The following is a 27,954-nucleotide window of genomic DNA, read 5'->3' as shown; positions in this document are numbered from 1 at the left end:
TGAGGTGGGGGGGGACACACATACCAGTACCCAGCGCCAGGATTAAGGGACACACACACACATACTGGCACCCAGCACCAGGATTGGGGTGGGGGGACACACACCACATACCGGCACCCAGCGCTGCTTATCCCCTCCACCCGCCTCCGCACAAACAGCCACACGCGTGGGGAGGATTCAGCTCTTTTATGGCTTCAGGTGAAGGGAGCAGTTTGGGGGTACAGTGGTGGGGAACGGGGGCACAGCTCCCACAGCCCTTTTTTTTTTTTTGAGGGGGGGGGTGGGGTGGGTGTCTTCAGATGGACAGGAGCATCAAGGGTAAGGGTGGGGAATTTGGGAAATCTGTTTTGGGTCAGGTCTGGACATTGGGCTCATCTTTGGGTCAGGGCTGGATGTTAGGCTTGAGTTTGGGTCAGGCCTGGACATGGGGCTTGGCTTTCTGCTGGATTTGGGATGTGGGGACCTGCTTTGTGCTGGATCTCAGATGTTGGGTTCTCCTTTGGGTCAGGTCTTCATGTTGGGTTCTACTTCACGTCAGATTTGGGACCCTGGGATCTGCTCTGTGTGGAATTCAGGACATTGGGATCTGCTTAGTGTTGGATTTAGGGCTCTGCTTCCTGGTGTGTCAGACCCCTGTGGGGACAAGGGCCATCCCCCAGGTCAAGAGGCCCTGAACACACTGCAGGACAGCACCCAGAGGCTCAGTGGCAGTCTGTCTGTCCATCACAACTCAGCGTGGTACTGCTCCGCTTTGAAGACCTCGTTGGGCTGCATGAAGATGCCCTCCATCACCTTCCAGTAATTATTCTGGCTGGAGGCGGCCATGCCGTGCACCTCCTTCTGCCCATGGATGGGCCGCCCGTACTGCTCCCCCGTCACCGAGAGGAAGACGTCGGTGGAGGCGTGCTGGAAGCGCACCTCGCTGTCCCTCGCCCAGTAGGTCCCACTGCACACCACTGTCCAGTCATCCAGGTAGTCGCCCTCCCCAGCCTCCCCAAATGCGCTCACCTCCTGCGGGTGAAAAAAAGCTCGTTTGGGGGCTGGGAGGAAAGAGGGGGGCTCGGGGGTGTTGAGGTGGGCCCAGAGGGCAAGAAGAGGGGGCACAGGAAAGGGGCTGGGCTTTTCGGGACAAGGAGGGATCTGGTTGGGACTTAGAGGGCCTGGTTGGGACTCAGGCGCTGGGGATGGGGGGGAATGGGGAGCAGGTAGGGACTGGGGAACAAGGTGGGACTGGTAGCGACCCAGTTGGGACCAGGAACCAAAGCAGCACTGGTAGGGACAGGGGTACCCTGCAGGAACTGGGGAACAAGGTGGGGCCAGTAGGGACACGGGGGATCTGGTCTGGACTGGGGAACAAGACAAAGCTGGTAGGGACATGAAGGACCCAGTCAGGACTGGGAGAAGCCAGCAGGGACCGGGCAGGGTGTGCAGGGAGAAAGCAGCAGGGACTGGGGAACAGGATGGGGCGGGCAGGGACCTGGTCTGGACTTAGGAACAAGGTGGGACTGGTAGGGACAAGAGGGAAGCCCAGTCGGGACTGGGAGGGCACAGAGAGAACCCGGTGGGGACTCGGGGCACCGGGCAGGGCCCGGGTGACAGAGAGGGCCCGGTTGTGCCCCCGCGCTGGTCGCGGGTGGGGAGGTCCCCGTCGCGGGGGGGTGGGTACCTGGTTTCCGGAGAGCGGGGAGGCAAAGCGGTGGCTGTGGAGGTTGCGGCCGGTGCCCAGGTGGGTGAGGCGGATGGCCTGCCCGCACCGCACCGGCGTGCCCCGCTCGCAGGCGGCCGCCGTGCGGCCCCGCACCCGCCAGTAGCTGTTCCCGTCGTCCGCCGCCGCCACCCCGGTCACCGACTGCTGCCCGCTGCCTGCGGAGGGGGGGGGGGGGGGAAGATCCGCGCTCAGGCCCGGCGGGCGCGGTGCCGGTGTGGGCGGGAAGGGGTGAGGGGGGTGTGTATGTCCCGTTACCGGATCCGTAGCGCACGTCGTGCGAGTGCAGGCGGACATTGTGCCGCACGTTGAGCAGCTTCACCACGGAGCCGCAGGTGACGGGCCCGGGGCCGGCGCGCACCGCCGTGCCCAGCACCAGCGCCAGCACCGGTACCGATACCTGCAACCGCCGCCCCGCCGCCATCCCGCCGCCGGAAGCGGAAGTGAAGCCGCTCCGCCCGCCCGGAGGTCGCCGCTCGGCTGCTCCGCCCTCCTTGTTCGCCGCTGCCGCCGCCGAGGCCTCCATTTTCCCTCGGCGCCTCGGGTAAGGCCGGGCTGGGGGCCGTGATGGTGCTGGGCGGGGATGAGCGGCCGGGGGAGCCCCGCAAGGCCCGTGTCGGGCTGTTACGCGCCGCGGTTGTGTGTGTGTGTGGGGGGGGGGGGGGGGGGGCTGTTTCCCGGGGAACGGCGGGGCCGCGGCGGCTCCGAGGCCTGAGGCTGGGCGGCTCCGGGCCTCGGTGAGGGCGGCAGGGACGTCCCGGTGCTCGGGGTCGGGGTGACCCGGGCTAGAAGGCGAAGCGGTGGGCAGGGGAGCCGCAGCCGGAGTGAGGGGGCTGCTTCCCCGGGGATGGGAGGGGACCCCCGCGGCACGGCCCGCCGGGGGCTGCGGGACGTCGCTGACACGGTGGGAGAAGGTGGCAGATGGGAGGGGGTGGACGTGGAGAGCGTCGGCCTGCTTCCCTGGAGGCGGGGGAAAAGGGCCTGACCTTTTTCCTCAGAGACGCTGGTGGTCTAAATCGATCTGTGCCACAGGTGGGATTCCTGGAGAGCCGTGTTTGGTTTTGCAAACTTCTGACAAGGTCTGCCGTGAAAAGCCGAGGGGCAGCAGCCCGAGAAGACCCTTTTGGGGGATTAGTAACTGACTAAAGGGTGGCATAAAAAGGTAGGGATGGATGACTGACGCTCACGGCGGAGTGAGGTCATTGTGGAGTTTCACAGTCATCTCTGCTGCTTTTTCTTACTGAATATGGTGATGTGGAGAAGGAAAATTTAATTCTAAATTATTTAGGATAGCTAAACTGGACTGTGGGAAGTTGCAGAGACCAGATAATAGCGAGTGGCTGTGTACTAGTGTGGTAAACAAGACATGACAGCAACGGGTGTAATGAAGGTAACAAACACTGCAGCAATAGACTCTACATCAGCTTTTACTATTCAGGAAAGAGCTGCTGGCGTCTCAGCAATTGTTTCTTTTAAAACACTGCTTCGACACCCCACTGTAGCCTAAAAAGGATATTTTGGAAGGAGCAGAGAACAAAGTAGAAAACATCATTATGCTGCTGCATAAATCACTGGTGGTTTGTGCCCTGGCTATCGCTGGCAGTTCTGGTTAGCCCGTCTCAAGAGGGGAGCACTGGAAAAGGTAGGGTCAGGAGTGGCGTGGATGAGCAGGTTTCTGGGCAAGTGAAGCCTTTGTTTCCTCACCTTAGGGGAGACGCTTGCTGACAGGAGATACAATGCAGGTGTGTGAAGTCGTAGGTCAGAGAAAGCGGGGAGGGGACATCAATTTTCTGTTTCTTACAGGAAATTATGATGCGGCAGGTCTAAAATAAACAAGCGGAAGTGCTTTTTCACACAACATGCTATTAAACTGTGGCACTCTGCCACAGGATGTTCCACCACCTGATAGTGTTAGGGAGCATTAGAACTAACGAAGCAGGTATGGGAAGTTCCTGAGCTGCAGTAGCTGGCTGGCTGGACTTTCCCTGTCACAGCGTCACTGGTCTCCAGTTGTCATTTCTCCCCTGAGCTCCTTTGCACGCCTACCACCGAGAAGGGTGAGAGTGTTTGGTTTAGGTCCTGCCTTTAGAAATTTGTAAAACAGCTATAAAAGCTAAATATAAAGCTATGTGTTGCTGATGCCATATCAGGGCTGGCAGACCCCAGTGCCAGTCGGCTGTGCAGAAGTACCTGCCCTTACCAAGGAATGGCTCTGAGGAGGAGCTCAGCACCAGTGAGGTGCCTGTGAGGGTAATGTGTTGCGGTAAGAGTGCCTTACAATGCTTCATGTGGATGCTTTTGTTAGGCTCATAAGCTTCAAATTAAAATATGCCAATATGATCTTATCTGAATTCTGTGGTGGGATGCAGCCCAAAGATCATTGCTTAGTGATTAGTGTTAAATGCACATGTTCTGGTTCAACCATGACTTTTTTTTTTTAAGAAAATATAAATTAATTTAATTTTGAGAGCTTCAGGGACTGGAACAGTTACCTTTGCAGTTCGTTTGGGTTTTTCCTAATGAGCCATTTGTTGTCACAGTCTTTTACTCCTGTGGATGTACTTGGGCCATGCTGAAATTAATTTCATGAGCATTTAATTGACAAGATGAATAGATTAGACTTTCTTAGGCTCTACGTTTTAATTGAGTCAAGTTTCCCAGCCTTCTTATTTTCACAGAGCTTTCTGAATCCCCTTCATTTTAACTTTTCTCTTTGAAGTGTAGACATGAGAAGTGAGCGAAACTGTTCACTGGAGGATTTGGCAATATGGTTCCCTGGATCTAAGTAATGTTAACTGGACTGTGAGTTGACCCATGAAATGGCAGAGATTAAAACAATCCCTGTCCAAACCTTCTCCACCCTAGAAAGAAAAAAATCCCCAAACCAATGTTAGAGTGAGTTAAGGCCTTGATGTAATTTCCCGCGCAAAGGATGGGGAGAAATCAAGAACTTGCTTCTCTCCAGCACCCATGCTGTAGTAAAACCTAAGTTAGCACTTGGTTTTGCTGTTTTGTGCATTGATACTGGTATTCTGAGGTTGACTGCTGAATAATAAATGTATCTCACTGTGAGGACACTCCTCGGTTGTTCTGTGAGCACTGCTGAGGTCTCATGCCTTAGTTGGCATCCCTGTGCCTGGAGATCGTGAGATGCTTCTGGTTTCCCTCATGCCACACCTGCTCAGGCTGTGGGTCACTGCTGTTCCCAATGCCAGCCTGCACACGGTTGTGTCCCTTGCCTTGCCAGAGTGCCACCCTAACTGGCAAGGTGCAGGAGCTTTTCCCTGTAACATTTGGTAGGGACTCGCAGCATAGTTCCATTTCTAAACCTAATGAGTTAAATTTTGCTGGCACGTGATGTACAAGGCTGGGTCTGCCTCCAGCACTGTGATGTTTCACAGTCTTAAGCAGCCAGCAGATATCTGGATGTGTGGCCAAGGCTTTACAGGTATCTGAATGTCTGATTTCGAGATTTATCAGTTCTGTCACAAAGCAGCACTTGTTCTAAAGGCACTGCCTCACCAAAGAGGGAGGCAGCCCACAGTCCCTGCAGCCGATGTCCAGCCTGGTCCTGCCAACCTGACTGGAGCTCTACGGTCTCGGTACTGACAGCGAAGAGAGCTATCTGCTCAGGGTCATCCCAGTTAAAAGGAGCTTGTGGACTCTGGACAGTTGCCATTGTGCCGAGCAAAGTGCGGATGCCCCTGGTAGAAAGCAGAGGTCATGTAGTTGCTCAGCCCCAAGCTGCTCTGGCGTCGCTGCCGAGCGGGAGAGGCCGTGCTCAACGTGGAGGTGCCTGCACTTCCCTCGCCTGCTGCCGCAGTGCCATTTCAGCGCTGCTTGCTGCATTGCCATTGTCTTTGGTGCATCTTGGTTGGTACCTAGTGGCCGTAGGGTATCTTTAAGGTAAAGCTATATGTATACCACCTACGGGAGCCTGTTTTCTTGTGTTATAGGTAAGCATGCAGGATTAGGCATGGTCTCCCTGCCTTTTTGGTGCTCTACTGCAATTTAATACTTGTTCCTGTGATGTAGCCTCCACCTGCACTGGCTGCAGTCTCTGCCTGCCTCCCTGTCCTGTTTTATTTCAAACTAAGGCCTCTCTGGCACAAAGGGTGGGAGAGGCACCTTTAGTCCATATCTGATTTAACATCATCTTGGTAATAGCTATGCTTGGTTCCATTTGCCATGCTAAGTGACATCCCTGCTGTCCTGAGGTGGATTTCACTGGAGCTGAGAACACCTGGATTTGTGAGTGGTTGGTTTGTGTGGAACCTGCTCGGCTGGATTGCTGAATGAGTTGGGCTTCCTAAATCCAAGGGTTCCCTGGGTCCAGACAAATTTGATTTGACATGAAATTACCAGGAAATGGTAGAACAAGTGATGAGGAAGGAAGTTGGAACTGCAAGCAAAATGCTTCACTGGCAGAGAATAGTAAAATTGTATGTGGTGCTATGATGAGGGGTTTTCTTTCTTGCTGGATTTATGTGTTGATTACAGACAGGAGAAAAATGAGGTTATCAGACTTGGAAATGCTCTAGGAAAAGCCACTTAGCCTGAGTTTTATGTGTGTTAATACACCCTGATGGATATGTGTAGGAGAAGAATTGGTGAGAGGGTGTAAAGTTGACATAAAAATTACACACAGACTGGTAAATATAACAATTCCTGTTCCTGTACTGTATGTAGTTACACAATCCAGCAGTGGCATTTGTTTCAGGAACATATTTAACCAACATCTGTACTGCCCTCTGACGCATTATTTCTGAGAGGGATGCTCAAGGACGGGGATCACCCCATGCCCACGCACCAAGCCAGAGCAGCGGTGTCCTCTCTGGGTGCAGAGCAGTAGCCTTGGCCCACTGCAATTTCTTCCTGTGTGGAACATCGTAGACAGATGTTGGCCATAGCTGTGTAATCCACAGCCAAGGAGTATAAGCTGCTATCTGCTTGTCTGAAATCTGGCAGAAGTCTTTTCCTTGTCTTTGTTGTGGGTTTTCTTTAATGACATATGCTGACATGTTCCTTTGGAGCTATTAGTATTTTAAGACCTAAAAGGTTATCCAAGATTGGTCTTGTACTTTGGGTTTTTTTCTTTAACTGAGAAATAAGTCCCTGGGTTTCTCTACACTGTTGTGTTTGTGCATTGGATGTGTGGATCTTGGGGCAGAAGAACTCCAGCGCAAGAGAATTGTTGTGCCAAAACCTTGATCAGGTTGTCCCATATGGGACTGATTTTCTTCAGCTGTTTGTTTGCAATAGGGAAATGATTATTGCAATGTTTTGAAGCACATTTGTTTAGGTATCGTTCCCTGCCATATGGAATTATTTTCTCATCTCTTTTTTTTTTTTTTTTTTTTTTTTTTTTTTAAGTTAAATTACATCAGATATAATTTAACATGGAGGTTTTAGCTTTAGATCCGATACCTCCTCTGAGCTTCTTTTTGTACCTTCAGAAAGGCTAGTTATTCTTCCTGGGCTGGCATTTTCATCTTCACAGCCATTTGAGGAATTGATTTGTTTTTTCTTATAGCTGACTTTTGTAAGTGTCTGTTGTTTTGGTGTATGTAAAAAGGAACTGAAAAAAAAAATCCTTCGAAAATTTTGAAAACGACAGCAAGTTTTGTAACCACAAGAAGTGGAAGGCTCAGAGAGACAGAACTTGAGCCATGTCTTTGTGGACAAACACTCGCCTTTGTGCCAAGCTTGATTTATACTGCTTCCAGAAACCCCAGTTGGGGAAAAACATCAAAGGAAAGGTTCTGGATGTAGAAAACACCCTATTTCTGTAGTCTTTAGTTACTTCATAATCTCTGGACAGAGGCCCCTGGCCTGGAACACCGTGGCCACGGCTCTGGCTGCGTGGGGCACTGGAGTTGAGCAGCTGGCAGCCCCCAGCCCCGACCCTGTAGCACCCCCCAGGCCTCTCCCATTTGCTCCGTGGGGCTCCGCAGAGCTTTGCTAACAGCCTGAAGTTGCAGCTCAGTCAAGGCCCTTTCGGGGTAGACCTGGCTTCATTAACTGAGTGAGAATTAACCATATTAAGATCCTAATGGGTTGGACTGTGTGCCTAACACTGTTCAGTGTCAGTGGCAGCATGGGGTTGCTTTTCTGGCTGCATGGGAGGGTATGGACGGGGTGAAGGGCTTTGGCTGCGTGAGCCGTTTCAGCCGCAGCCAGGAGCTCAGCTGTGTAACAAATGCTGCTGCGACAGGTCCTGTCCTGCTCGCTGAGACACGGGTTGACAGGAGCTAGCAGCACTTGGCTGCTGGCTTCTCTTGCCTGATCTCTAGTGACAGGGATGTCCAGGCAAGGTGGACACTGGGTAATTCAGGGCTTTGATAGATAATTTGAAACCCTCTTGCCTTAGCTGTCTTCTCTCCAAAACCCGGTAAGGAGAAGTGCTTGTGTTTTCCTCACTCACCCAATGGGATGGATGTCTCTTCTTTCCCCAGTTCCCGTGGAGCCGTGTGTGAGACGCTGCAGCCATGTCTGACTTTGTAGAAAGTGAAGCAGAGGAGTCAGAGGAGGAGTACAACCAGGATGGGGAGGTTGTGCCCAGAGTAACCAAGAAGTTTGTAGAGGAAGATGAGGATGGTGAGTGTGCCTGTCTGTTCTGAGTTTGCCGAATTGTCTGTGTGCCTCACTGCTCTATTTTACATCCCGTGACTCCGCAGATGGAGGAATAACTGTGCTATAATAGCACGGCCATCTGTAGTCGATAATCTCAGCTGTTTAAGTGCTTCCTTTCCTCAAAGTGCTTAGGTGGATTTTATATTTGGCAATAGAAAATACACTGCTTCACCCTCATGGGGCTTACAGTCACACAATTTGATAGTAAACAGTAAAAGCAGAGGAATTCTCCCAGTGTGACCACTCCACCTGTTCCCTCTGCAGAGAGAGCATGAGACCGTGAGACATGAAGTGGGCTTCTGGCACAAGCAGCTGGCAGGGTTCTGTGCCAGTAAAAATGTTCAGTGAAAACTCGCTGTGGGGATAGTGTGAAGGAAGATGATGTTTGCAAAGTTCTGAGGAGGAATCTCAGCAGATATCAATGAGTAAATATCTAACACTTGCTGATCCCCACCCCAGATGAGGAAGAGGAGGAGATAAATCTTGATGATCAAGATGAGCAGGGGAACCTGAAAGGATTCATTAATGATGATGATGATGAGGAAGAGGAGGAGGAAGCCAGTGACTCTGGAGACTCTGAGGACGATGTTGGCCACAAAAAGAGAAAGCGCAGTAAGTTTGATGACGATTGTTCACAGCAGGCTACAGCGTCATGCTCTCACTGCCTTGCCAGAGAGCAGAGCTCTCCCTCTGCCCTGGGTGCCTGCATGGGCTGGGGAAGCTATGCCCTTCTCACCGGTTGGTCCATTCCTGGATTAGTAAATGGAGAGTGTAACTCGTCTCTGCTTTCTTCCCTTAGCTTTTGATGACCGCCTGGAGGATGATGATTTTGACCTCATTGAAGAGAACTTGGGCGTTAAAGTCAAAAGGGTGAGTTGTGTTCCCATGCTGCTGTTAATGGTGTGGTGCATCCTAGGAGCCCACCCTCCTTTGTGCTGCCTGGAGTGAGTGAGTGGTGCCTCCCACCTGCTCCTGCCCTCTTGGAAAGGGAGAGCCTAATCTTGTGCTTGAAGGAAGCAGGATCTCTCCCTGCCCAGGCAACGGGGAGCTGGCTTCCTAGTTTGCAGAACACTTTCTTCTGGTTCCTAAAGTCTGCTGTACTCCTCCCTTCCCAGCTCTGCAAAACAGTCTCAGAGGCGCCCATCTTCCCATAACTTTCTGCTGCATGGTGCTAACCTCAGAGTGAGCGCAGGCTGTTAGGGGCTCTAAAGCTCCTTCCATGACACTCTCTAGAAGCCCATCAAACCCGGCCAGCACTGGTGGTGACAGCGTGGAAGCGATGCAAGCCTGGAAAGGCGGTTACGCTTTGTCCACGCTGTGCCCAGTGAGCCCCTGCAGCACGGCTCCCGAGGGGGTGGCTCTTCTCCCCGTGCGCCTGGGCTGGGCTGGGCTCCATCCTGCTCCCTCTCGGGTGCCTGCAGAGGAAGTGCAGTTCTGGACTGGCAGAGACCACACTGAGCTTGAGTGTCTGTGCCAGGAATTATGTGCACTAACAAGCCTGTCTGCTTGCAGCAAAAATTTAGGCGTGTGCGAAAAATGTCCGATGATGAGGATGATGAGGAAGAAGACTATGGAAAGGAAGAGCATGAGAAGGAAGCCATTGCTGAAGAAATCTTTCAGGATGGCGAAGGCGAGGAAGGAGGGGAAGCTGTTGAAGCTCCCGTTGCTCCACCAGAAGAGGAAGAGGAGGAAGAGGAAGATGAATCTGGTGAGTATGGATGGTCAATTACATCCAAAGTTTGCCCAAGGATTAAAGCACAGGAACCAAGTTAAGACTTTCTCTGAGCTAGAAATAAACAAAGGCTGCAGCCCTGTCATGGTAAAAGTCTTGCTGGTCTGATTAGCACAATCCTTAGAATTAAACGTTTCTGGGTGGCAGCTTTGGTTTGTCTGTCTAAACTGCTTTGTCCAGAAGCACGTTACATGTGCTGAGGTGTTGAACATTTCCTCTAAGCTGCCTCTAAAATGGAAATGCTTCAAAGGAAGGAAGTCAAGGCACTGTTTAGTACCCACTAGTACAGTGCATCCCTGCCCTGCTTCTCTTCAGCACCAGCCTGTCACCACTGCTAGTACCGTACTGAAAGAGCTTCAAGAATTCTTTCTGTCCCCTGTCCAAAGCAGCAAGACCTTTTCTGACTGCATTTTCAGTGCACTGAGCTGCAGATAATTGCCACATGGTTCTGCCTGTGTTTGGAAGTTTGTTCTAGCTTGTTATTGTGGTTCAGACTCTTGGAATGTCTGAGATTGGTGTAGGAGATGCTGTGGGTAGCTGGGCAGACTGACAGCCAGCGGCTGCACAAGTCTGTGGTGGAGGCTTATAGTTACACTGGCTGAGCTGAGCTTTTTCAGAGGTACCAGTTGAATATGCAAATGTACTGACCACTAAATTGCTCCTCAATGTCCAGACATTGATGACTTCATTGTGGATGACGATGGACAACCTCTGAAGAAGCCAAAATGGCGAAAGAAGCTCCCTGGATACACAGATGCGTAAGTATTGATTGGAAATTGGCCTGGAGCCTCGCAAACAGTCCTCAGCTTGATTCTTGCAACTGCAGAGTGATTCAGCTTGTGGTTGGATACCGCTGGTCTCTTCCCCCAAAGGAATCTGGTAAATTTAAACACGGGGCTTCTAGTCTGTGATTTATTAGAAGTCTGACTCCTTCCTTTCTCTCCTGGATTTTTTTACAGGGATAGCAAAACCAGTCCCTTAAGAGAAGCATTTGAATGTAGAGCTCAGAGTTGTGTTACCTATCCATGAATTTTTAGCCTATGTGCAAAACTAAAGCTTAGACTTAGGTGCTCTGGCCTCCTCTCTGTGGCTAGACAGATGTTCTGTGAACTGCACCGTGGGGCTGAGCAGTAGTGTTTGCCTTCCAGTGCCTTGCAGGAAGCCCAGGAAATCTTTGGTGTGGACTTTGACTATGATGAGTTTGAGAAGTACAATGAGTACGATGAGGAGATGGAGGAGGAATACGAATATGAGGATGAAGAAGCCGAAGGGGAGACCCGTGTACGACCCAAAAAGACTGCCAAGAAGCGCGTCAGTCGGCGTAGCATCTTTGAGATGTACGAGCCCAGTGAGCTGGAGAGCAGTCACCTAACGGACCAGGACAACGAGATCCGCATGACAGACATGCCTGAGAGGTTCCAGGTGAGGGAAGAGGGGCAGGTGTGCAGGCAGAAAACATTTCAGCTCCCCCTGAGTACAGCAGGCCTGGGACCTGCAGGCCAGCTTTCTCACCTGGCTGCTGGCTGGATTTTGGCATCTTTTTGTCCCTCTTTGAAGATCCCACCCATCAAATGCATGGGCTAAAACTCTGCATTCAGATGTATCAGTGACATTGTGAACTGTGCTGGCTGTGCAAGCCGTTTTAGCACTGGCCATAGTTTCTCTTTGGCCACTGGGTGCCAGTGTTGCACTCCTGGGAGCGGTGCAGGTGCTCTGCTGAGATATCCTTCGTGCAGGATGCTGTTAATAATCCCATGAGTTGTGTCTGTGGATAGTAAGGGTGGAGCTGCAGTCCTGGAGAAGGTTTGCTAGGGTTTTCTAGCCTACCTCTATGCCAGCCAACACGTAACTGTTCTGTGCCAGATATTTCTGTAACACACTTTAATCCAAGTGATTGCGATTTATACTGCTCTCAATATGGAGTCCTGCTTGTTTTGCTAGGAATCATTCTGGTGTCTCATATTTTTGTCTCGATTTTACCCTGTAATCAGGTGTTCCCTGAACAGTCCATGTTCCTCAATCTCACTTAAGCGTATGTTAATGTCATTCTGTGCAGAGGCTTGTTACCCTCCGTTGTAAAATGGGATGTCTGAAGCTGCCAGCTTCTCAGAAGGACCTTTTTTCCCATGCCAGTGTGCACAGCACTAGGGAACGCTCTGTCTAATGTCTTCTGGCCATATGTGCCCCGTTCAGACATTTTGTCATCTTCATGGATGTCAGTGATGATTAGAGCTGGCCTTCTGAAAGAGAATTGGTTGGGACTAAATTCCCAGAGAGGGTTTGGGGCTGCTTTATGTTCTGTTATTTTATGGATGCATCAAGAAGAGTGGTAACAAGGCTAGAACAGGCATAGATAGGTGGGAACAGAGGATGTAGCTGCAGAGGGTTTGGGAGTCTGGTAGGAAGTGGGGGTACCCTGTCTTGATCATCACAGAAGATTTTGCACAATTGCAGGCCTTTCCAGAAGCCTTTGACACAATTGTTAGCTGCCTTTACCTAATGTAAAGCTGATGCAGGTTTCCTGTGTGCTCAGAAGATGCAGACATTGAAGTGCTATCCTCAGCAAAGCCCTGTGGGCATGGGAGGTATCAAGACCCCCCATAATCAACCTGCAGCTCAAAACTATTATTTCCAGGCTTCTCGAAGACATGGTAGCGCAAGCCCTGGTGTTTCACATGCTTCTGCTCATCCTGTTGTCTTTTCACAGCTGCGATCCATCCCGGTGAAGAGTGCTGAAGATGATGAGCTGGAGGAGGAAGCTGACTGGATTTACAGGAATGCTTTTGCAACACCCACCATCTCCTTGCAGGTAAAGGACTGTGCCTGGAACTTCTGTCCTAAGAGACCTTGAAGGTGCTGCAGATTTCCAGCCTGGAGACATTGTTCCAAGAGTCTGCTTAGAGGAATGTGATGCCCAATATACCTTTCGTTCTGGTTTTGAGCAGGCCATTTAACATGCACATATCTTCATTTGCGCATCCATAAAACAAAAAAAAAGGAACACAGAGAAGTTGCAAGAATAATTGTCAAGAATGATTGAAAGATCTCTGAGTCACTGTGCACTAAACTAGTACTAGCCATCATCTGCTTTTAACCATCACTTTGCCCAGGTGCTGCTTCTCCATTTTTGTTTAAGCCAGTCAGGGCTAGGATGCTTTTCTGTGGTCTAAAATCAGAGCATGTACCCAAGCCTGCATTCCCAGCTAACAAAAGGACCACTGCTTTCCAGCCTTAGCCTGGGCTGGTTTTTTAGGGCATCAGCTCAGGAACACAACACAATGTGTTTCGCCCTTTTAGGAAAGTTCTGACTACCTCGACCGTGGACAGGCCAGCAGCAGCTTCAGCCGCAAAGGGCCCAGCACCATCCAGAAGATTAAAGAAGCTCTGAATTTCATGAGAAATCAACATTTTGAGGTAATTCACAACTCAGCTTCGTTGCCAAGTATAAGGTCTGAGTTGCTGTCTCCTTACCCAGGCAGGATTAGCAGAGGGGCTGCTTGGAAGCATTTAGGACAGCAAACTAGAAGGGGCTGAGATACCATACCTAGTTGCCTCTCCTGTGACAAAATGATGCGTCATTGGAAAATGCAGCTCATCTTATGTGAGCTGTAGCCACACAAGTTTCTAAGGCCTGTTTGATGGGGCTGTTATCGTATTTCCCCAGTCCTGGACAAATTGATGCTGAATGAGATGGAGGAATTTCAGTCTATCCTGAGCCTTGCTTGGTCCATTCAACCTATTCTCTGAGGTGTTGCCTGATGTTGCAGAAGCTCTTTGGTTTATGTGATGTATTCTTTGGTGGAATGATCTCAAGAGCTGGGGCATGGCTTGGTACCTCTCCCACACTGCTGCCCCATTAACTTGTTCTCCCACATGGGAACAGGAGCATTCTCTGGACTCCACGCTGCCAGGAACAGCCCTGTCTCCTGCTTGGTGGTGATGAGTCTCTTTTCTGACACAGGTCCCGTTCATTGCCTTCTACAGAAAGGAGTATGTGGAGCCAGAGCTGCACATCAATGACCTGTGGAGGGTCTGGCAGTGGGATGAGAAGGTGAGGAGTGTTTTCACCGCTTGTTGTCCTGCCAACATTTAACATGTCTTTCCACCTAGCCTGGTGCTTTCAGCAGGTTTTGTTTTGGCCATAGAGAACTTGCGTGCTTTTTTTACCTGTGTTTTTTCTGCATGTTTGCTATCATGTGGTATTAAAGAGTTATCTGACAAAAGAGGATTCAAAACAAACCTTCCCCTATACCGACTTCATTTTGTGTAGTGACCTTTCCTGGAAGGAGTGCAGGTTCCTTCTCTGCTACCAGGTAGATACCATCTCTGATTAATCCATCTCTGAGATGAGACATGTCACATCTAGGCTTGGGTGTGAATAAAGATTTTTATGATTATTTTTGCATGACAAATATCACAAGATCCTAGGAGCTCTTGTTTGGGAAGGGAGGAGACAGATGTGACACACAGCTATGGTGCATTTCACTGGAAATCTCTGTACTCATATTAGTGGACCCAGCTGAAGATCCGCAAGCAGAACCTGACGCGTCTGTTTGAGAAGATGCAGGCTTATCAGTATGAACAAATCTCTGCTGACCCAGACAAGCCCTTGGCAGATGGAATAAGGGCCCTGGATACTACTGACATGGAGAGGTACGGTGCCATGACTTTCTTATATTTGTTCCAAAATGACTTAAAATGTGCTTTAACTTGTGTAAACAGCACAGGCTCTCTGGCCACTGCAGTACATTGACCTTAGGCTCCTCACAAAGCCAGTAATGAGAAATATTTTAAACTCTCTTGGAAGATGAATCCAAGTGCTCCTTCTGCCTGACCTGTACCAGAGCAGATTCCTTGTGTGCTCTGGCCACAGCTCAACTGCAAGCAGAGTGTAACGTGGTGGCTTTGCATGCCGTAGGCTGAAGGACGTGCAGTCCATGGACGAGCTGAAGGATGTGTATAATCACTTCCTGCTGTACTATGGGCGAGACATCCCCAAGATGCAGAATGCTGCCAAGGCCGCTCGAAAGAAGCAAAAGCGTATCCGAGAGGATGGTGAAGAGGAAGAAGGTTTGTCCCCAGATTTGATAGTCTGATTGTAGGCTGGTTGAAAATCCTGGTTCAAAAGAATAGTAAGGAAGTTTGTTGAAATGCCTATGTGTTTGCACAGGGCATCTCTGCTGTTCACTGCTATCTTAGGTTAGTCCCGGGTCTTTCAGGCACCTCTGAAAACTTTCAGAGTTTGCCACACAAGGTGCTGCTTTCCAATGGACTGAATATCAGCCCTCATGGCAGGGGCCAAAGCAAGAATCAGCCACCTTGATGTGTGTTTTAGTGTGCAACCCAGAGATACTGATATTAAAACTGCAAGAGACTGAAGAGAAGATAGCATTTTCAGGGTGTTTTTCTAACCTTGAATAATTTTAAGGCTACTGTGACCTTTGAGATATGTTTGTGGAGTTTAGGGACTCTGCACAGTCTAGGTTGTGTTTAATCCCCTTGCTGTGCTTCTGACACAGAGCAGCTGTCTGGATGCCTCTGTAAAGAGGCCTTGCTAAACATATCCTTCCCATAGGTGAAGGGGAAGATGCAGAAGATGATGAGCAGAAAGGGCCTGAGCTGAAGCAGGCTTCCCGTCGGGATATGTACACCATCTGTCAAACAGCTGGGCTGGGTAAGCACTGTGCTCTGTCATGCTGAGCTTGCAGTGGCCTAGCCCGCACGCGCTTCTGAGTGCTGTGGCTTGCCTGTGGACAGAGGACTGATAGTTTTGACCAGTATGAGCTACAGTACCCTTGTCCTCATTGGTTTTGTGTGGTTTGGTTTTTTTTTTTTTTTTTTTAACCAGATGGCCTGGCTAAGAAGTTTGGTCTGACACCTGAGCAGTTTGGAGAGAATCTCCGAGACAGTTACCAGCGTCATGAGACGGAGCAGTTCCCCGCAGAGCCCCTGGAGCTGGCCAAGGATTATGTGTGTAGGTCAGTGCAGGGGGGGATCTTTGTGGAGGTCCTGTGGACGTGACACAAAGGAAGGGATCTGGGGACATCCTCAAATCCTAAGCCTTTGTGTTGCCTTTTTGCTTTTAGTCAATTCCCAAGCCCTGAAGCTGTGCTGGAAGGAGCCCGGTACATGGTGGCTTTGCAGATAGCCAGGGAGCCTTTGGTCAGGCAGGTTCTGAGACAGACTTTCCAAGAAAGAGCTAAAATCAACATTTCACCAACCAAAAAGGGGAAGAAGGTAAGGAAGGGAGCTCTGACTCTGTGGGTCAATTCAGAGAAGGATCTAAGTAACATACAGATGCTCATTTTTGCATCTGAAAGCTTCTTCCATGTCAGTGGCAACTCTGAATAAATCAGAGCAGCATGTGAGCTAGGCTGTTGCAGAGGCCAGCTCAGCAGCATGCTGCATTTTTAGTCTCAGCATTTCATCAGACCTGATTCTTGCTGATGAGATGTTGCCTCCAATTATTGAAAAAAAATCTCTGTTTCTCTGGGACTGGGAACAAATTCCACTGTGTCCTGCTGGGGAAGGAAATGCAGACTGGCAGGCATAGGAGTGAGGGGATATTGAATAAAAACCATTGTCTGCTATGGTAAACAGAAGGGTCTTTCTTCATGAATGCCCTGTATGCAAGCTGACTGTCTATCTTCTCTCGCAGGATATTGATGAAGCTCACTATGCCTATTCCTTTAAATACTTGAAGAACAAGCCTGTGAAGGAGCTGCGAGATGACCAGTTCCTGAAAATGAGCCTGGCAGAAGACGAGGCACTGCTCACTATAGATATCAGCATTGACATGAAAGGAGTGGAGGGGTGAGTCCTCACTGGCTGTGCCATCCATGCCTTGGCAGAGCTCATTCATCTGGTGCTGCTGTGCTGTTAGAGCTCCTCTGTAATCCAAACTACTCCTGGAAGTCACAGCCTGGTGGTTTCCTGCACGTTACAGTCAAGCAGCCTCTCATGGTCTTGCTTTTTTCTTCATCTTAGTGAAAACTTCAGCAGACAGATGTCTTATTCATTTGAAAGCAAACTCTGAACCTTTAGGATTTTTGTGAAAGATGATGCTTGTTTCCCAAGCCACCCTCACTGTGTGTTCCTTGGTTCCTACCCTGCATGTCTGTGTAGCCACACTGTGCAATATGGGTGGAGTGGCTGTGGGCTGCCCCGGGTTGCACTGCTCAGGCCTCTCTGTGCTGCCAGCACGGCGTTCAGCTGCGGCCTGTCTAGCAGCATGGCTTTTGCAGCTCAAGGAGTGTTGGAGGGGAGGACTGGCTCTTCTCTAAATTTTCCAGGCAGCTCCCTGAATCTGAGGTGCTGCTAGCACATCCCTGTGCCAGAATCTGCTGGTGGTGGTGTCAGTGCAGGCGTCTGGAACCCTTCTGTATCTCCTCCTCTCATTTCTTGCAGTTATGGTAGTGACCAGACATACTTTGAGGAAATCAAACAGTTCTATTATCGGGATGAGTTCAGCCACCAGGTGCAGGAGTGGAATCGGCAGCGTACGATGGCCATTGAGCGGTCCCTCAACCAATTCCTCTACGTGCAGATGGCTAAAGAGTTGAAGAACAAGCTGTTGGTGGAGGCCAAGGAGTATGTCCTCAAGGTGAGATGGGGGACAGGTGGGTTTGAGTCAGAGCTGGGCTTACAAGCGCGAACAGTCCTGCAGCATGCTGGGGAGAGCAGGCTCTTGGGAAGGAGGAGGGGGGCAGGGATCTGAGTTTGGTTCTTTCCCAAGGGTGGAGAGAAAAGAGGATATCTCATTAGGTGGGAAGATGAGCTCCATGGTACTGGAGAGCTGGTACCAATCCTGGCGGATTATACTATCTTGCTGCCTCGAGCACTCCACAACCTTCCCTCCAGAGGAAGGCTATGCCAGAGCACAGGCAGGGGATTTTCTCACTCCTCTCTCCCCTTCTCTGTTCTACCAGTCTTGCAGCCGGAAACTGTACAACTGGCTGAAAGTAGCTTCATACCGTCCTGATCAGCAGGTGGAGGAAGATGATGATTTCATGGATGAAAACCAAGGGAAGGGGATTCGGGTATTAGGCATTGCATTTTCCTCAGCCAGGTAGGAGGAAAGGAATTGCTTCTCGATCCGTGTACAGCTTTAGCAGTCCTCCATGTCTGAGTGATCCCTGTTTTTCAGGGACCACCCCGTGTTTTGTGCCCTTGTTAATGGAGAAGGTGAGGTTACAGACTTCCTCCGATTACCGCATTTCACAAAGAGGAGAAACGCCTGGCGTGAGGAAGAGAGGGAAAAGAAGGTGAGCCTTAGTGCAGGTATTGTCAAGATGAATGTCTGCATGTTGCTTTTGGTACCATGCGATCCGCTGTGGACTGGAGAGAAATAGTTTGAAGACAGTGCAGGCCTTGTCACTCTGGCATGCAAGAATACTGCCTTTTTCGCACCCTGTAATTATTCTGGCAGACCAGTTGCTTTCAGGTAGATTCCAGTTCATCTCTTATGCTCCTCTTACGGGGAGTGGCAGGGCCTTACCATTCCTGAGTGCTGCTTGGGGGTTTGTGAGCTGCTGTGGTCACAGCTACAGAAATGTTCTCTCCTTCTCCTGATCACGTTATAATAGCAAGAGGCTGTGGGACCTACTGGGACTTGAGGCAGGCTTTTGACTTCCATTCCTTACTTGCACTGATTTCCTGTAACACCAGAGCATGATGCCATCAGTCTTTCCTCTGCAGAGCTTTCTTCTTTGTCCTTACAGTGGTCAGGAGCTGCAAGGCCACTCTGTGGAAAAGACATTCGTGTCAGTGGGGGAGGATTTGCCCTGTGAAATGTAAACCCAAGACTGGTAGCTAGCTCAGTACAGAAACCTGCTAGCTTTTCTACTCTGACCTGTCTCACTTTCTTTTCCAGGCCCAGGATATTGAAACCTTGAAGAAATTCCTCCTGAACAAGAAGCCTCACGTGGTGACAATTGCGGGTGAGAACAGGTCAGTCTTTGTGTTCCTTCCACTCCCCAGTCTCTTTGCAGTCCTTTTCTCATTCCTGTCCACATTTTACTGTTTCTGTCCGTGGTGTGAGGTAACATGTTGGAGTTATCTCCCTAAGTGGTTCCAGGACCCAGCCTTGTGCTCTCCCTTCAATTCCCTTGGCTGTCTCACTCTAGGGATGCTCAGATGCTGATGGAGGATGTAAAGAGGATTGTTCATGAGCTGGATCAAGGGCAGCAGCTGTCCTCTATCGGAGTGGAGCTGGTGGACAATGAACTGGCCATTCTCTACATGAACAGCAAGAAATCTGAGGTGAACCTTCTGTTATTCCAGCTGTCCTTTAGTCTGTTGCTCATCTATGCTGTCTCATCCTCCATTTGTTGTGCTGCTCCTGTCTTGTGTCATCCACTGCCTCATGTGATCCATCTAGACAGTGATGTACTGATCTTTAGATCAAGGCAAAACCTCTTATTTAGTCTTCCCTGAAGAGATCAGCACCAACAGATGTACAAAGTAGATATTGATTTAGTCTGAAATGAATCCTGCTCAGCTGAGTGGATGAGGTTGTTTCATTCCTAATTGCAGCAGAGCTCCTGAGAGCCTTTGACTTCAGCTCTCTTGCCCCTGAGCACCAGATAATTCCTTTGTTCCAACCCCTATCTGATGTGCTGCTTGTGCTACAAAGTGTGAAAAGGCTTTCTCTGCTTCTCTGGCCTCTTCCAGAATGAGTTCCGGGATTACCCACCTCTGCTGCGTCAAGCCGTCTCCCTTGCTCGCCGCATTCAGGACCCCCTGATAGAGTTTGCCCAGGTCTGCAGCTCCGATGAGGATATTCTCTGCCTGAAACTCCACCCTCTGCAGGTAACTTTTCCTTGTGAGATCTGTGGGCAAGGAAGATCCCTCTCTGCAAGAGAAAGTGGCCTGGGAGGTCTGGGAGAGTTTGCTGACAAAGAGAAGTATTCCAAGTTGAACTGGTGCAAGTTCTGCCTGTTCTCTGCCATATTCAGGGTACATGGCAACTTTTTTTTTTTGCCTTCATTAGCTCATCTGCCTCCTTGCATTTAGGCTGTTCTCAGGGGTGACTCTCAGGTGCAGGACAGCTCTTGAGAGCCAGTGTGTTGCGTTTGGCTCAGCTTGCTTATGGCAAAGTGTTGCAGGCATCTTCATGCAAGGCTAATGCCTCTCCTTTTTGTCAGGAACACGTGGTGAAGGAGGAGCTGCTGAATGCGCTCTACTGCGAATTCATAAACCGTGTGAATGAGGTGGGAGTGGATGTCAATCGGGCGATTGCTCACCCTCACAGCCAAGCTTTGCTGCAGTATGTGTGTGGCCTGGGACCACGCAAAGGCACTCATCTGCTAAAGGTAAGGAGGCTTCTGTCCCTGCTCAGGAAAACAATGCACCACCAGTAATGTGCGAGTTGGCCTGATGGCAGTGCTGTTAGGAGATGAGTCAGGGTCCTGTGTGCCAGATGCAGCTGACAGCTCTGTTGACATGTGTTTTAGTATGTGTTATCTCACTGCACCTAACCCCAAAGCTGTGCATGGACTTACGTCCTTGATAGACCCAGGCAACTCAGCAGATCTGTCAATCCTAGCTAGCTCCTGAACCCTCAGGAACGGATGCGCTGTTACGGTACCAAGACGCCTCCATACTGTAGAAAACACAAGGCAAAAAGCCAACGCTTTTCCTGAGAGTTGGAGCTGTTCCATGTGGAGTCATCTTCTTTCAGATAATGTTGAGACACAGGCAGGGGACAAAAACTTGCAAGTTGTGATAGGCTTGATTATGTGAGATGCTTTGAACACTGCAGTGTCCTTTGTGAGTCCTCTGCTTTTCCTGGAGAACCCTTGTGTTTGAATAGCAAGGTTTATACTCCTCCCTCTCTCTCCAGATCTTAAAACAAAACAACACACGTCTGGAGAACAGGACCCAGCTAGTTACGATGTGTCACATGGGACCCAAGGTGTTTATCAACTGTGCTGGCTTCATCAAAATTGACACGGCATCGCTGGGCGATAGGTGGGTATTGGGCTGCATCCGGTGTTGTACGGGGTGTGGAGTTAACAGGGGCAACAGGCTGAAGCAATCTTGTTCTGTGGAGTCCACGTTCCCAGGAGTTTCTATGTGGGCCCTCTGATTACTGGCCAAGTTCAGCTATTGTTGGTTATTAATCTGATTCTTAAGGGCAGCTAAACTTGCACAGCAATATGAGCTGCAGAACATTAATTATATAGCTTGCTGTGGTTTGAAAGACCCTTTGTGGTCAAGAGGAACTAAACTGAAAACAGTTGTTCCCTAACATGGTCATCGTGCATGTCCGTCAGTAACGCGTGTGCAATTCTGCTTAGTTTCTGCCTTGTCCTACCATCAGTATTTCATTTTTCTTAAGTTTCAAACTTGAGGCGTAACTTGGCGATTTAGCTTCCTCTTAAACTAATAGCAATACTGGAAAGTTTGTAAAGCGTGAGGTGATTGGTAACTAAACAAGAGATGTGTATTTGGATGACAGCAGTAATCAAGTTTCTAAATCTCTGACTGCCTTGCACAGAAGGGTCACTTGTTGGAAACGCGGTTCCTCTAGGGCTGGCACAGTAGGCTTTTTGCCTTTGTAAAGCAATCTGAGAAAGGACGCCTGGCTGAATCTTTACACCAAGTGATCCAACCCCACTAGGTCCCTGGTTCTTGCAGGATACAAGTCCCAGAGACATAGGTGGCAGAGCGTAGCCTCATTCAAACAGCTAGGTGCAGATGGCGGCCCTGCCAGTTGGCAACGCTTAGTTTGTGTGAGGAGAGAAACTGTAGAGAGCTGCGTGCTCGTAGAGTAGCTGTAGTACACAGAATGATCAAATCTACCTAGCATCCAAAATGCCTGGCTGTTTCCTTGCAATACAAGAGCTGCAGACTAGAATTTGTCATGTCTTGCCTTGGCTGCTATTGATTTAGCAATGAAGAGTTCATTGTGTCCTTTTTGGGGTAGTTTGTTCCATGGAGTGCCGCGGTGGCAAAGCAGCCACGCAGCTAGTAATGGTGCTCAGCAATGTGCTTTATTATTGAGCTGAAGGAGGTGACCCTGGAACTCTGCACGGTCCTTATCTGAACGTTGCTTTGGTTTTATTTCAGTACTGATTCCTACATCGAAGTCCTAGATGGGTCTAGGGTCCATCCTGAAACCTATGAATGGGCAAGGAAAATGGCAGTGGATGCCTTAGAATACGATGAGTCGGCAGAGGACGCTAATCCCGCAGGAGCTCTGGAGGAGATCTTGGAAAATCCTGAGCGTCTGAAAGACCTGGATCTTGATGCCTTTGCTGAAGAACTGGAAAGACAGGTGCACGGGGGTTCCTGGTACTGAGAAACAGAGGGGAAGCTCTGCTGTCCAGCTCAGTTTCTTATGTTTTATAGCTGGTGACTCTTATCCTTTTTAGGAGCTGAGCATTTAGGTGTTGCCATTGTAAAATGTATAAACAGCCATGATGAGTATTCAGTGTCTGACAATGGCATGTAGTAAATGCTTGCAGAAAGTACACTTGGGGCAGAGGGAGGGAAGGAGGCAGGAGAAAATAATGAGATAATTTCAGGGAGAACAGCTTAGGTTGTCTAACTTTTTTCTGAATGTAATGGTACTGTCGACTCCTTCAACATCCTGTGACTGAATTTCACAGTTTGATGGTACCCTGTGCATTCCTCTTTTTAAAAGTTGCTGTTTGATAAGTTCCGTGAGTTATTTCGTAACTTATACCGGATTCCCTACTCGCCTCCTTCCTGCTGCTCATGGCTTTATAACCTTTGAATACCACACAGGGCTACGGTGACAAGCATATCACTTTATATGACATTCGAGCTGAACTAAGCTGCAGGTACAAAGACCTGAGAACTCCATACCGTTCTCCAAACACAGAAGAGGTCTTCAATATGCTGACCAAAGAAACTCCAGAGACTTTTTATATAGGTACATCCCTGTTTTCTGTCATTCTAAGTTGACTTAGGATGTGTGAAGGTGGAGCAGAGGAATCTTGGGGAAAATGATGTTGAGACTGTGCTATAGTTGCATGTATGTGAAGCAGCATTTCAAGTACCTGGGTAGTCTCCTAGCACTTTCATGCACAGCTACCTTAGATCGAGGGAACTGCCCAGCTCTGCAGTTGACTTTCAGTTTTTTATTTTTTCTTTCTCCTCTCCCATCACTCTACAGGTAAAATGGTCATCTGCAACGTGACTGGGATAGCCCACAGGCGACCGCAAGGAGAAAGCTATGACCAGGCAATACGGAATGATGAAACTGGCCTTTGGCAGTGTCCTTTCTGTCAGCAGGATAACTTTCCAGAGCTCAGCGAGGTGGGGCTGCTTCTCCTAATGGGCCTGCTTTTGTTAGGAGTCTGCTATCAGCAGCCCTGAGCATTTTGTTAGGGTTCTTGGGTCACAGTATCAGAGCCAAGATTGTGTCTGCAGTGCTCCAGGGTCCCAACCTGAATGTGGCCTTTGGCTGCAAATATAATCTGTTCCACTTTTGACTAATTGCTTCAGTATAGATTTGACAGGTCCTTTATGGCTACATTATGGATTTTGGTGAACTGTTTTAGGAGTGAAATGGACCTGGAGTTAAGCTGGCCAGTTATTTGCAGAGACATAAAGCAGGCATGTTTGTGGTCTAGGACTGTGTTTTATAGAGAGAAACTTCCTGTGACACTGAGAACACCTTCTCAATTATAAGAACTTATCTGGACTCCCTGCTGCTTAATGCAGCTGTACTCTAGGTCCTTCTAAACACTGCTGAATTCCAGCCTTGGTAATCCGTGACTTTAAAACCCTATAGCATTCATTAGAAACCAGCCCAAGCTGCAGGCTTGTGTTCAGAGTCTAAAAATGTTCTGCTAAAAATGTCCCTTCCACATGTCTCTGCTGGCTGCACCAGTTTGGTGACACAGCTTTTAGACTTGTTTGAATGTGAACTGCCAGGGCTATTTTGTTTCTCTGCTGAATGACTTTTATTTTTGCCTTGCTCAAGGTTTGGAACCACTTTGACAGCGGTTCCTGCCCAGGTCAGGCCATTGGAGTGAAGACACGTCTGGATAATGGTGTTGCTGGCTTCGTCCCAACAAAATTTCTTAGTGATAAAGTGGTCAAGCGGCCAGAAGAAAGGGTGAAGGTATGAAAGCAGTGGATTTTCACATATCCAACAAGAGCTGGAAGAGCCTGGAGCCAATATCAAAGATTCAGTTTGGTTAATAACACTGTTTCCTAAATGACTTTTTGAACCTTGTTTTTGTTTAAGGACTTTAAATCAGCAGCAGGTTCAAGTTCTGGTTAGTGTCCTTCTCCCACAGTGCAAATCTCTCTTGGCAGCTGGTGGGAGCCATGTTAATCAGTTAACAGGTTGCACTGTGGGAGGATTTATTATAGTCTGGCTGAAGTCTGGGTTCAGGAGACCAGAAGGCATTCTAATGCAGAGCTGCCCTTTGTTCCTGACTTTCTAAAGAGTTCACAGAGCTAGTTGGATATGCAAGGGTCACTTTCTCTCTCACAGCTTTTTCTTCTGTCTCAATTCATTTGTGGAGGTCATCGGAGTTACTGGTCTTGCTCAGGACAGGGATTTGGGGTTCTGAAAGAAACAGAATCACCTATTTTTATCACATGATAAAATAGAGGTCTAACATCTTTGCTGTCTTTTGGGGTCCCCCTGACGACTAGTCCATGCAGGTGATGGATAATGCTGGAAGCTCAGAGGTCTCTTAGTGTTTCTTTAAAGAGTTGTTACCTTCAGCATGGTTGACTGGACTAAGACATTGCAGGTTTTGTGGTGGTATTTTCTGTTTCCCATTTTATTAGAGCAGTCCTTTGTGTGTCTTCCACTCTGTTTCTGAATAGGCTTGGCTGCTTTCTTGCACATCTTGAAGTCCAGTTTTGCTGTTCCCATTGTTAAAGATATGTAAAGTAGTAAACTTAATTGTCGTCAGCCTCCAGACATGCAGTTTGCTGTGTGTTATGGGGCATAGGTAGTAGACATGCCGGAGAACTGCCCCTTTAAGCTCTCTTGATTCTAGCCATTTTGGGGATCAGCTGATTTTTGGTTTGTATAGAAGGATCACTTAAAGGTTGTACCAGACTGAAGTAGTTGAGGTAATTTGCACCTCCTTATTGGCAGCGTGACCCCACACAAATTGCTGTGCAGTGCAAGGAGGCTGATGTTATCAGCCAAACCTGCTGATCAGTTTTGTCTGCCCCTCTCCTGTAGGTGGGAATGACCGTTCACTGCAGGATTATGAAAATAGACATTGAGAAGTTCAGTGCAGACCTGACCTGCAGGACCTCAGACCTGATGGATAAGAACAATGAATGGAAACTACCTAAAGACACCTACTATGACTTTGACTCTGAGGCAGCAGATCACAAACAGGAGGAAGACTTGAAAAGAAAGCAGCAGCGGACAAGTGAGTCTCTGATTTTTCTCTCCCTTGTAATGCCAGGCTTCCCAGGGTGCTTCAGGAGAATAAGCACAATTAGACATATAGTCACAATAAAACAGTTCCTCTTGGAAGCCTTAACACTCTGCTTTGTCCCCTAGCATACATCAAGAGAGTAATTGCTCACCCATCATTCCACAACATTAGCTTCAAGCAAGCAGAGAAGATGATGGAGACCATGGACCAAGGGGATGTGATTATTCGGCCAAGTAGCAAAGGGGAGAACCACCTGACTGTCACCTGGAAGGTGAACGATGGGATTTACCAGCACGTGGATGTCCGAGAAGAGGGCAAGGAGAATGCCTTCAGCCTGGGCTCCACGCTTTGGATCAACACAGAGGTAAAAGCCCTGCAGAGCATGCCTGGGAAGGAGTTGGTGGGGAAGGAGAAGTACCTACTTGGCAGGGACCGGCTGGCACAGCCTTTCTGTCTTTGCAGCTGCTTTCAGGCTGTTGGAGAGTAACTTCCATTGTCGTTCTCCAGATTCTTAGGCAGTACTCAGCTCTTTTTTTTTTTTTTTTTTTTTCCTCAAAGCATCCAGCCTTGTTGTGCAGAATGTATGACTGAGAGCTGTATATTAGAATAAGAGTTCCTCATCATGCAGTCTAAATACCTCTTTAAATATGTCTGTTCAAAGGAGTTTGAAGACCTGGATGAAATTGTTGCTCGCTACGTCCAGCCAATGGCTTCTTTTGCCAGAGACCTGTTGAATCACAAATACTATCAGGACTGCAACAGTGGAGACAAAAAGGTGAGCCTTTCCCAGGCCATGGTAGCTTGTGGTGGAGAAAAAGGAGCATAGTATAATTTTCTTTGTCTCAGAATAGGTCTTAAACTCTTTGAGTCTGGCATGAGCTGCTGCTGGACTGAGCTCTCTAATCTTCCTAGTGTTACCTGGGGCTTGGCAGTCACTTCCCAGCTGTAGGTCTCAGGGGATTCTCTATTGGAGCAGTGGAGTTTAGGACATGGGAGGGTGGTATGCCAGAGCAGCAGAGGATTGCCCTGCCAGCAAATATCACTGAAGGGAGAGTATTGGCTTTCTGTGACCTGGTGACATTTGTGCACCAACTTGGCACAGAAACAGTGCAGTTGGTGGTCTTTGGACCTCTGGCATCAGGGCTGAAGGAAAAAGGGCTGACTGCAACCTGGAGGGAGATATCCGTAGGCCCTGAGTGTTGCTAAAAATGCAGTCTCTCCCTGAGAATTTCTCTTCCTCTCTCTCTTACTAATTAGAAGCTGGAAGAGCTGCTGATAAAGACCAAGAAAGAGAAGCCAACATTTATTCCCTACTTTATCAGTGCCTGTAAAGATCTACCTGGCAAATTCCTCTTAGGGTATCAGCCTCGAGGCAAACCAAGGTAAGTGAGAGGCAAGCCCAGCATCCGCAGTTGAGTACTGCCACACCTCAGCATTTTGCTGACAGTTTCATTTCTCGCTCTGCCAATATCCCCATAACTCATGCCTCCCCTTACCCAGGGTTTGGCCTCCTGACAGTAGAGGACCTGCATCCAGGAGTAAATCTCACCCACGAGACTCCTGTGTTTCTAAGCAGCTGGCTGCGACAAGCAATACTGCCCTGTGCAGGGGGTGTCACTGGGGTATAGGCAGTGACTGATGGGTTTTGTAGAGAAAGGCATGGTATTTTGGAGTGCGTGTTTGAAAACAAAATGCAGGTGTCCTGGGTAGGTCTGTGTGTTCATTATCAGTACAGCTATTGCGTGAGTTTGTAGGTCGTGCTTGTTCTGTTAGTGTGAGGGTGCTGTACAGTGGCAAGTATGGCTCTGAAGCAGCCTGTCATCTCTTGTGCTCTCCTGTATTCACTGCTCCTCGCAGGATAGAGTATGTGACAGTGACGCCAGAAGGATTCCGCTATCGGGGCCAGGTCTTCCCTACCGTGAACGGACTCTTCCGATGGTTTAAGGATCATTATCAGGACCCTGTTCCAGGTGAGCATCCCAAAACTTGAGTTTCTTTCCTGGGTGTCTTTTCAACTGTTTCTTTCCTGGGTGTCACGCATTAGGGACAGTTATTAAAGGACAACTTTATGTTCTTTCTCCCTGAAATGTGTCCTAGGATTCTTCTGTATGTAGGAAGTTTCAAAGCAACACTCAAGTGTTTGGCTTCCGTGGACCCACTGAGAGCTCTCCTGAGCGTTAATCTTTGCCATGCAGCAAAGGCTGGGCATGTCCCTTTCCTCTCCCTTAGCCTCCCCCACCATACAGTCCTGCACACACCATTCCCTGGTAACATAGCATCTTGCCAGTACAAGTGTTCCCTGCGTTTTTTTCAAATCCTGAGGTTCAGGCCCATAGCTGCTCTTCTATGAGAACTAATTCTCCCTCGGTTTGTATTTTATACAGGTATCACCCCCAGCAGTAGCAGTCGGACCAGGACTCCAGCCTCCATTAATGCTACTCCAGCTAACATTAACCTGGCAGGTCAGTGCAGGCCTTTCCTGGTTGGAATCGGGA

The 27,954-nt window shown here is 49.1% G+C and overlaps 2 protein-coding genes across 3 annotated transcripts in view; one reads left to right on the top strand and one right to left on the bottom strand.

Annotated features, from left to right (window-relative positions):
• Positions 1-171: 171 nt before the first annotated feature.
• Positions 172-2,231, bottom strand: SDF2 (stromal cell derived factor 2). Its single transcript, XM_042791483.1, has 3 exons — positions 1,964-2,231; positions 1,667-1,863; positions 172-1,011 (listed from the first exon to the last, which is right to left on the bottom strand). The coding sequence occupies exons 1-3, from the start codon at positions 2,229-2,231 to the stop codon at positions 724-726; spliced, it is 753 nt and encodes a 250-aa protein (XP_042647417.1). The 3' UTR covers positions 172-723.
• The window catches only part of SUPT6H (SPT6 homolog, histone chaperone and transcription elongation factor), a 29,847-nt gene continuing 4,036 nt past the window's right edge, over positions 2,144-27,954 (top strand). The window contains exons 1-35 of one of the 2 annotated variants that reach the window (XM_033004185.2): positions 2,144-2,249; positions 2,738-2,867; positions 8,161-8,302; positions 8,798-8,950; positions 9,138-9,208; positions 9,851-10,046; positions 10,744-10,828; positions 11,219-11,492; positions 12,778-12,879; positions 13,368-13,484; positions 14,032-14,121; positions 14,581-14,723; positions 14,989-15,140; positions 15,646-15,744; positions 15,919-16,048; positions 16,157-16,307; positions 16,729-16,883; positions 17,478-17,673; positions 17,999-18,138; positions 18,217-18,334; positions 18,943-19,019; positions 19,196-19,331; positions 19,743-19,880; positions 20,216-20,383; positions 20,914-21,041; positions 22,143-22,350; positions 22,824-22,971; positions 23,215-23,357; positions 24,028-24,168; positions 25,255-25,450; positions 25,585-25,823; positions 26,121-26,234; positions 26,717-26,841; positions 27,317-27,429; positions 27,844-27,921. In XM_033004185.2, coding sequence (XP_032860076.1) covers positions 8,194-8,302; positions 8,798-8,950; positions 9,138-9,208; positions 9,851-10,046; positions 10,744-10,828; positions 11,219-11,492; positions 12,778-12,879; positions 13,368-13,484; positions 14,032-14,121; positions 14,581-14,723; positions 14,989-15,140; positions 15,646-15,744; positions 15,919-16,048; positions 16,157-16,307; positions 16,729-16,883; positions 17,478-17,673; positions 17,999-18,138; positions 18,217-18,334; positions 18,943-19,019; positions 19,196-19,331; positions 19,743-19,880; positions 20,216-20,383; positions 20,914-21,041; positions 22,143-22,350; positions 22,824-22,971; positions 23,215-23,357; positions 24,028-24,168; positions 25,255-25,450; positions 25,585-25,823; positions 26,121-26,234; positions 26,717-26,841; positions 27,317-27,429; positions 27,844-27,921 — 4,633 coding nt within the window. In that variant the 5' untranslated portion in view covers positions 2,144-2,249; positions 2,738-2,867; positions 8,161-8,193. The remainder of the gene's footprint in view (positions 2,250-2,737; positions 2,868-8,160; positions 8,303-8,797; positions 8,951-9,137; positions 9,209-9,850; positions 10,047-10,743; positions 10,829-11,218; positions 11,493-12,777; positions 12,880-13,367; positions 13,485-14,031; positions 14,122-14,580; positions 14,724-14,988; positions 15,141-15,645; positions 15,745-15,918; positions 16,049-16,156; positions 16,308-16,728; positions 16,884-17,477; positions 17,674-17,998; positions 18,139-18,216; positions 18,335-18,942; positions 19,020-19,195; positions 19,332-19,742; positions 19,881-20,215; positions 20,384-20,913; positions 21,042-22,142; positions 22,351-22,823; positions 22,972-23,214; positions 23,358-24,027; positions 24,169-25,254; positions 25,451-25,584; positions 25,824-26,120; positions 26,235-26,716; positions 26,842-27,316; positions 27,430-27,843; positions 27,922-27,954) is intronic. The other variant, XM_033004196.2, reaches the window with a different exon arrangement.

Source organism: Tyto alba, unplaced genomic scaffold (genome assembly GCF_018691265.1).
Source record: "Tyto alba isolate M040663 unplaced genomic scaffold, T.alba_DEE_v4.0 Super-Scaffold_19, whole genome shotgun sequence".
Classification (NCBI taxonomy): domain Eukaryota; kingdom Metazoa; phylum Chordata; class Aves; order Strigiformes; family Tytonidae; genus Tyto; species Tyto alba.
Note: the sequence above shows the minus strand (reverse complement) of the source record. Positions and strands in the feature narration are given on the sequence as shown.

Excerpts from the sequence above, each read along its gene's own strand:
- SDF2 (XM_042791483.1), bottom strand. The coding sequence starts at position 2,231 with ATGGAGGCCTCGGCGGCGGCAGCGGCGAACAAGGAGGGCGGAGCAGCC. Across the intron at positions 1,864-1,963 it reads CGACGTGCGCTACGGATCCG|GCAGCGGGCAGCAGTCGGTG; the intron begins GTAACGGGACAT and ends CCCCCTCCGCAG. Across the intron at positions 1,012-1,666 it reads CCCCGCTCTCCGGAAACCAG|GAGGTGAGCGCATTTGGGGA; the intron begins GTACCCACCCCC and ends TTTCACCCGCAG.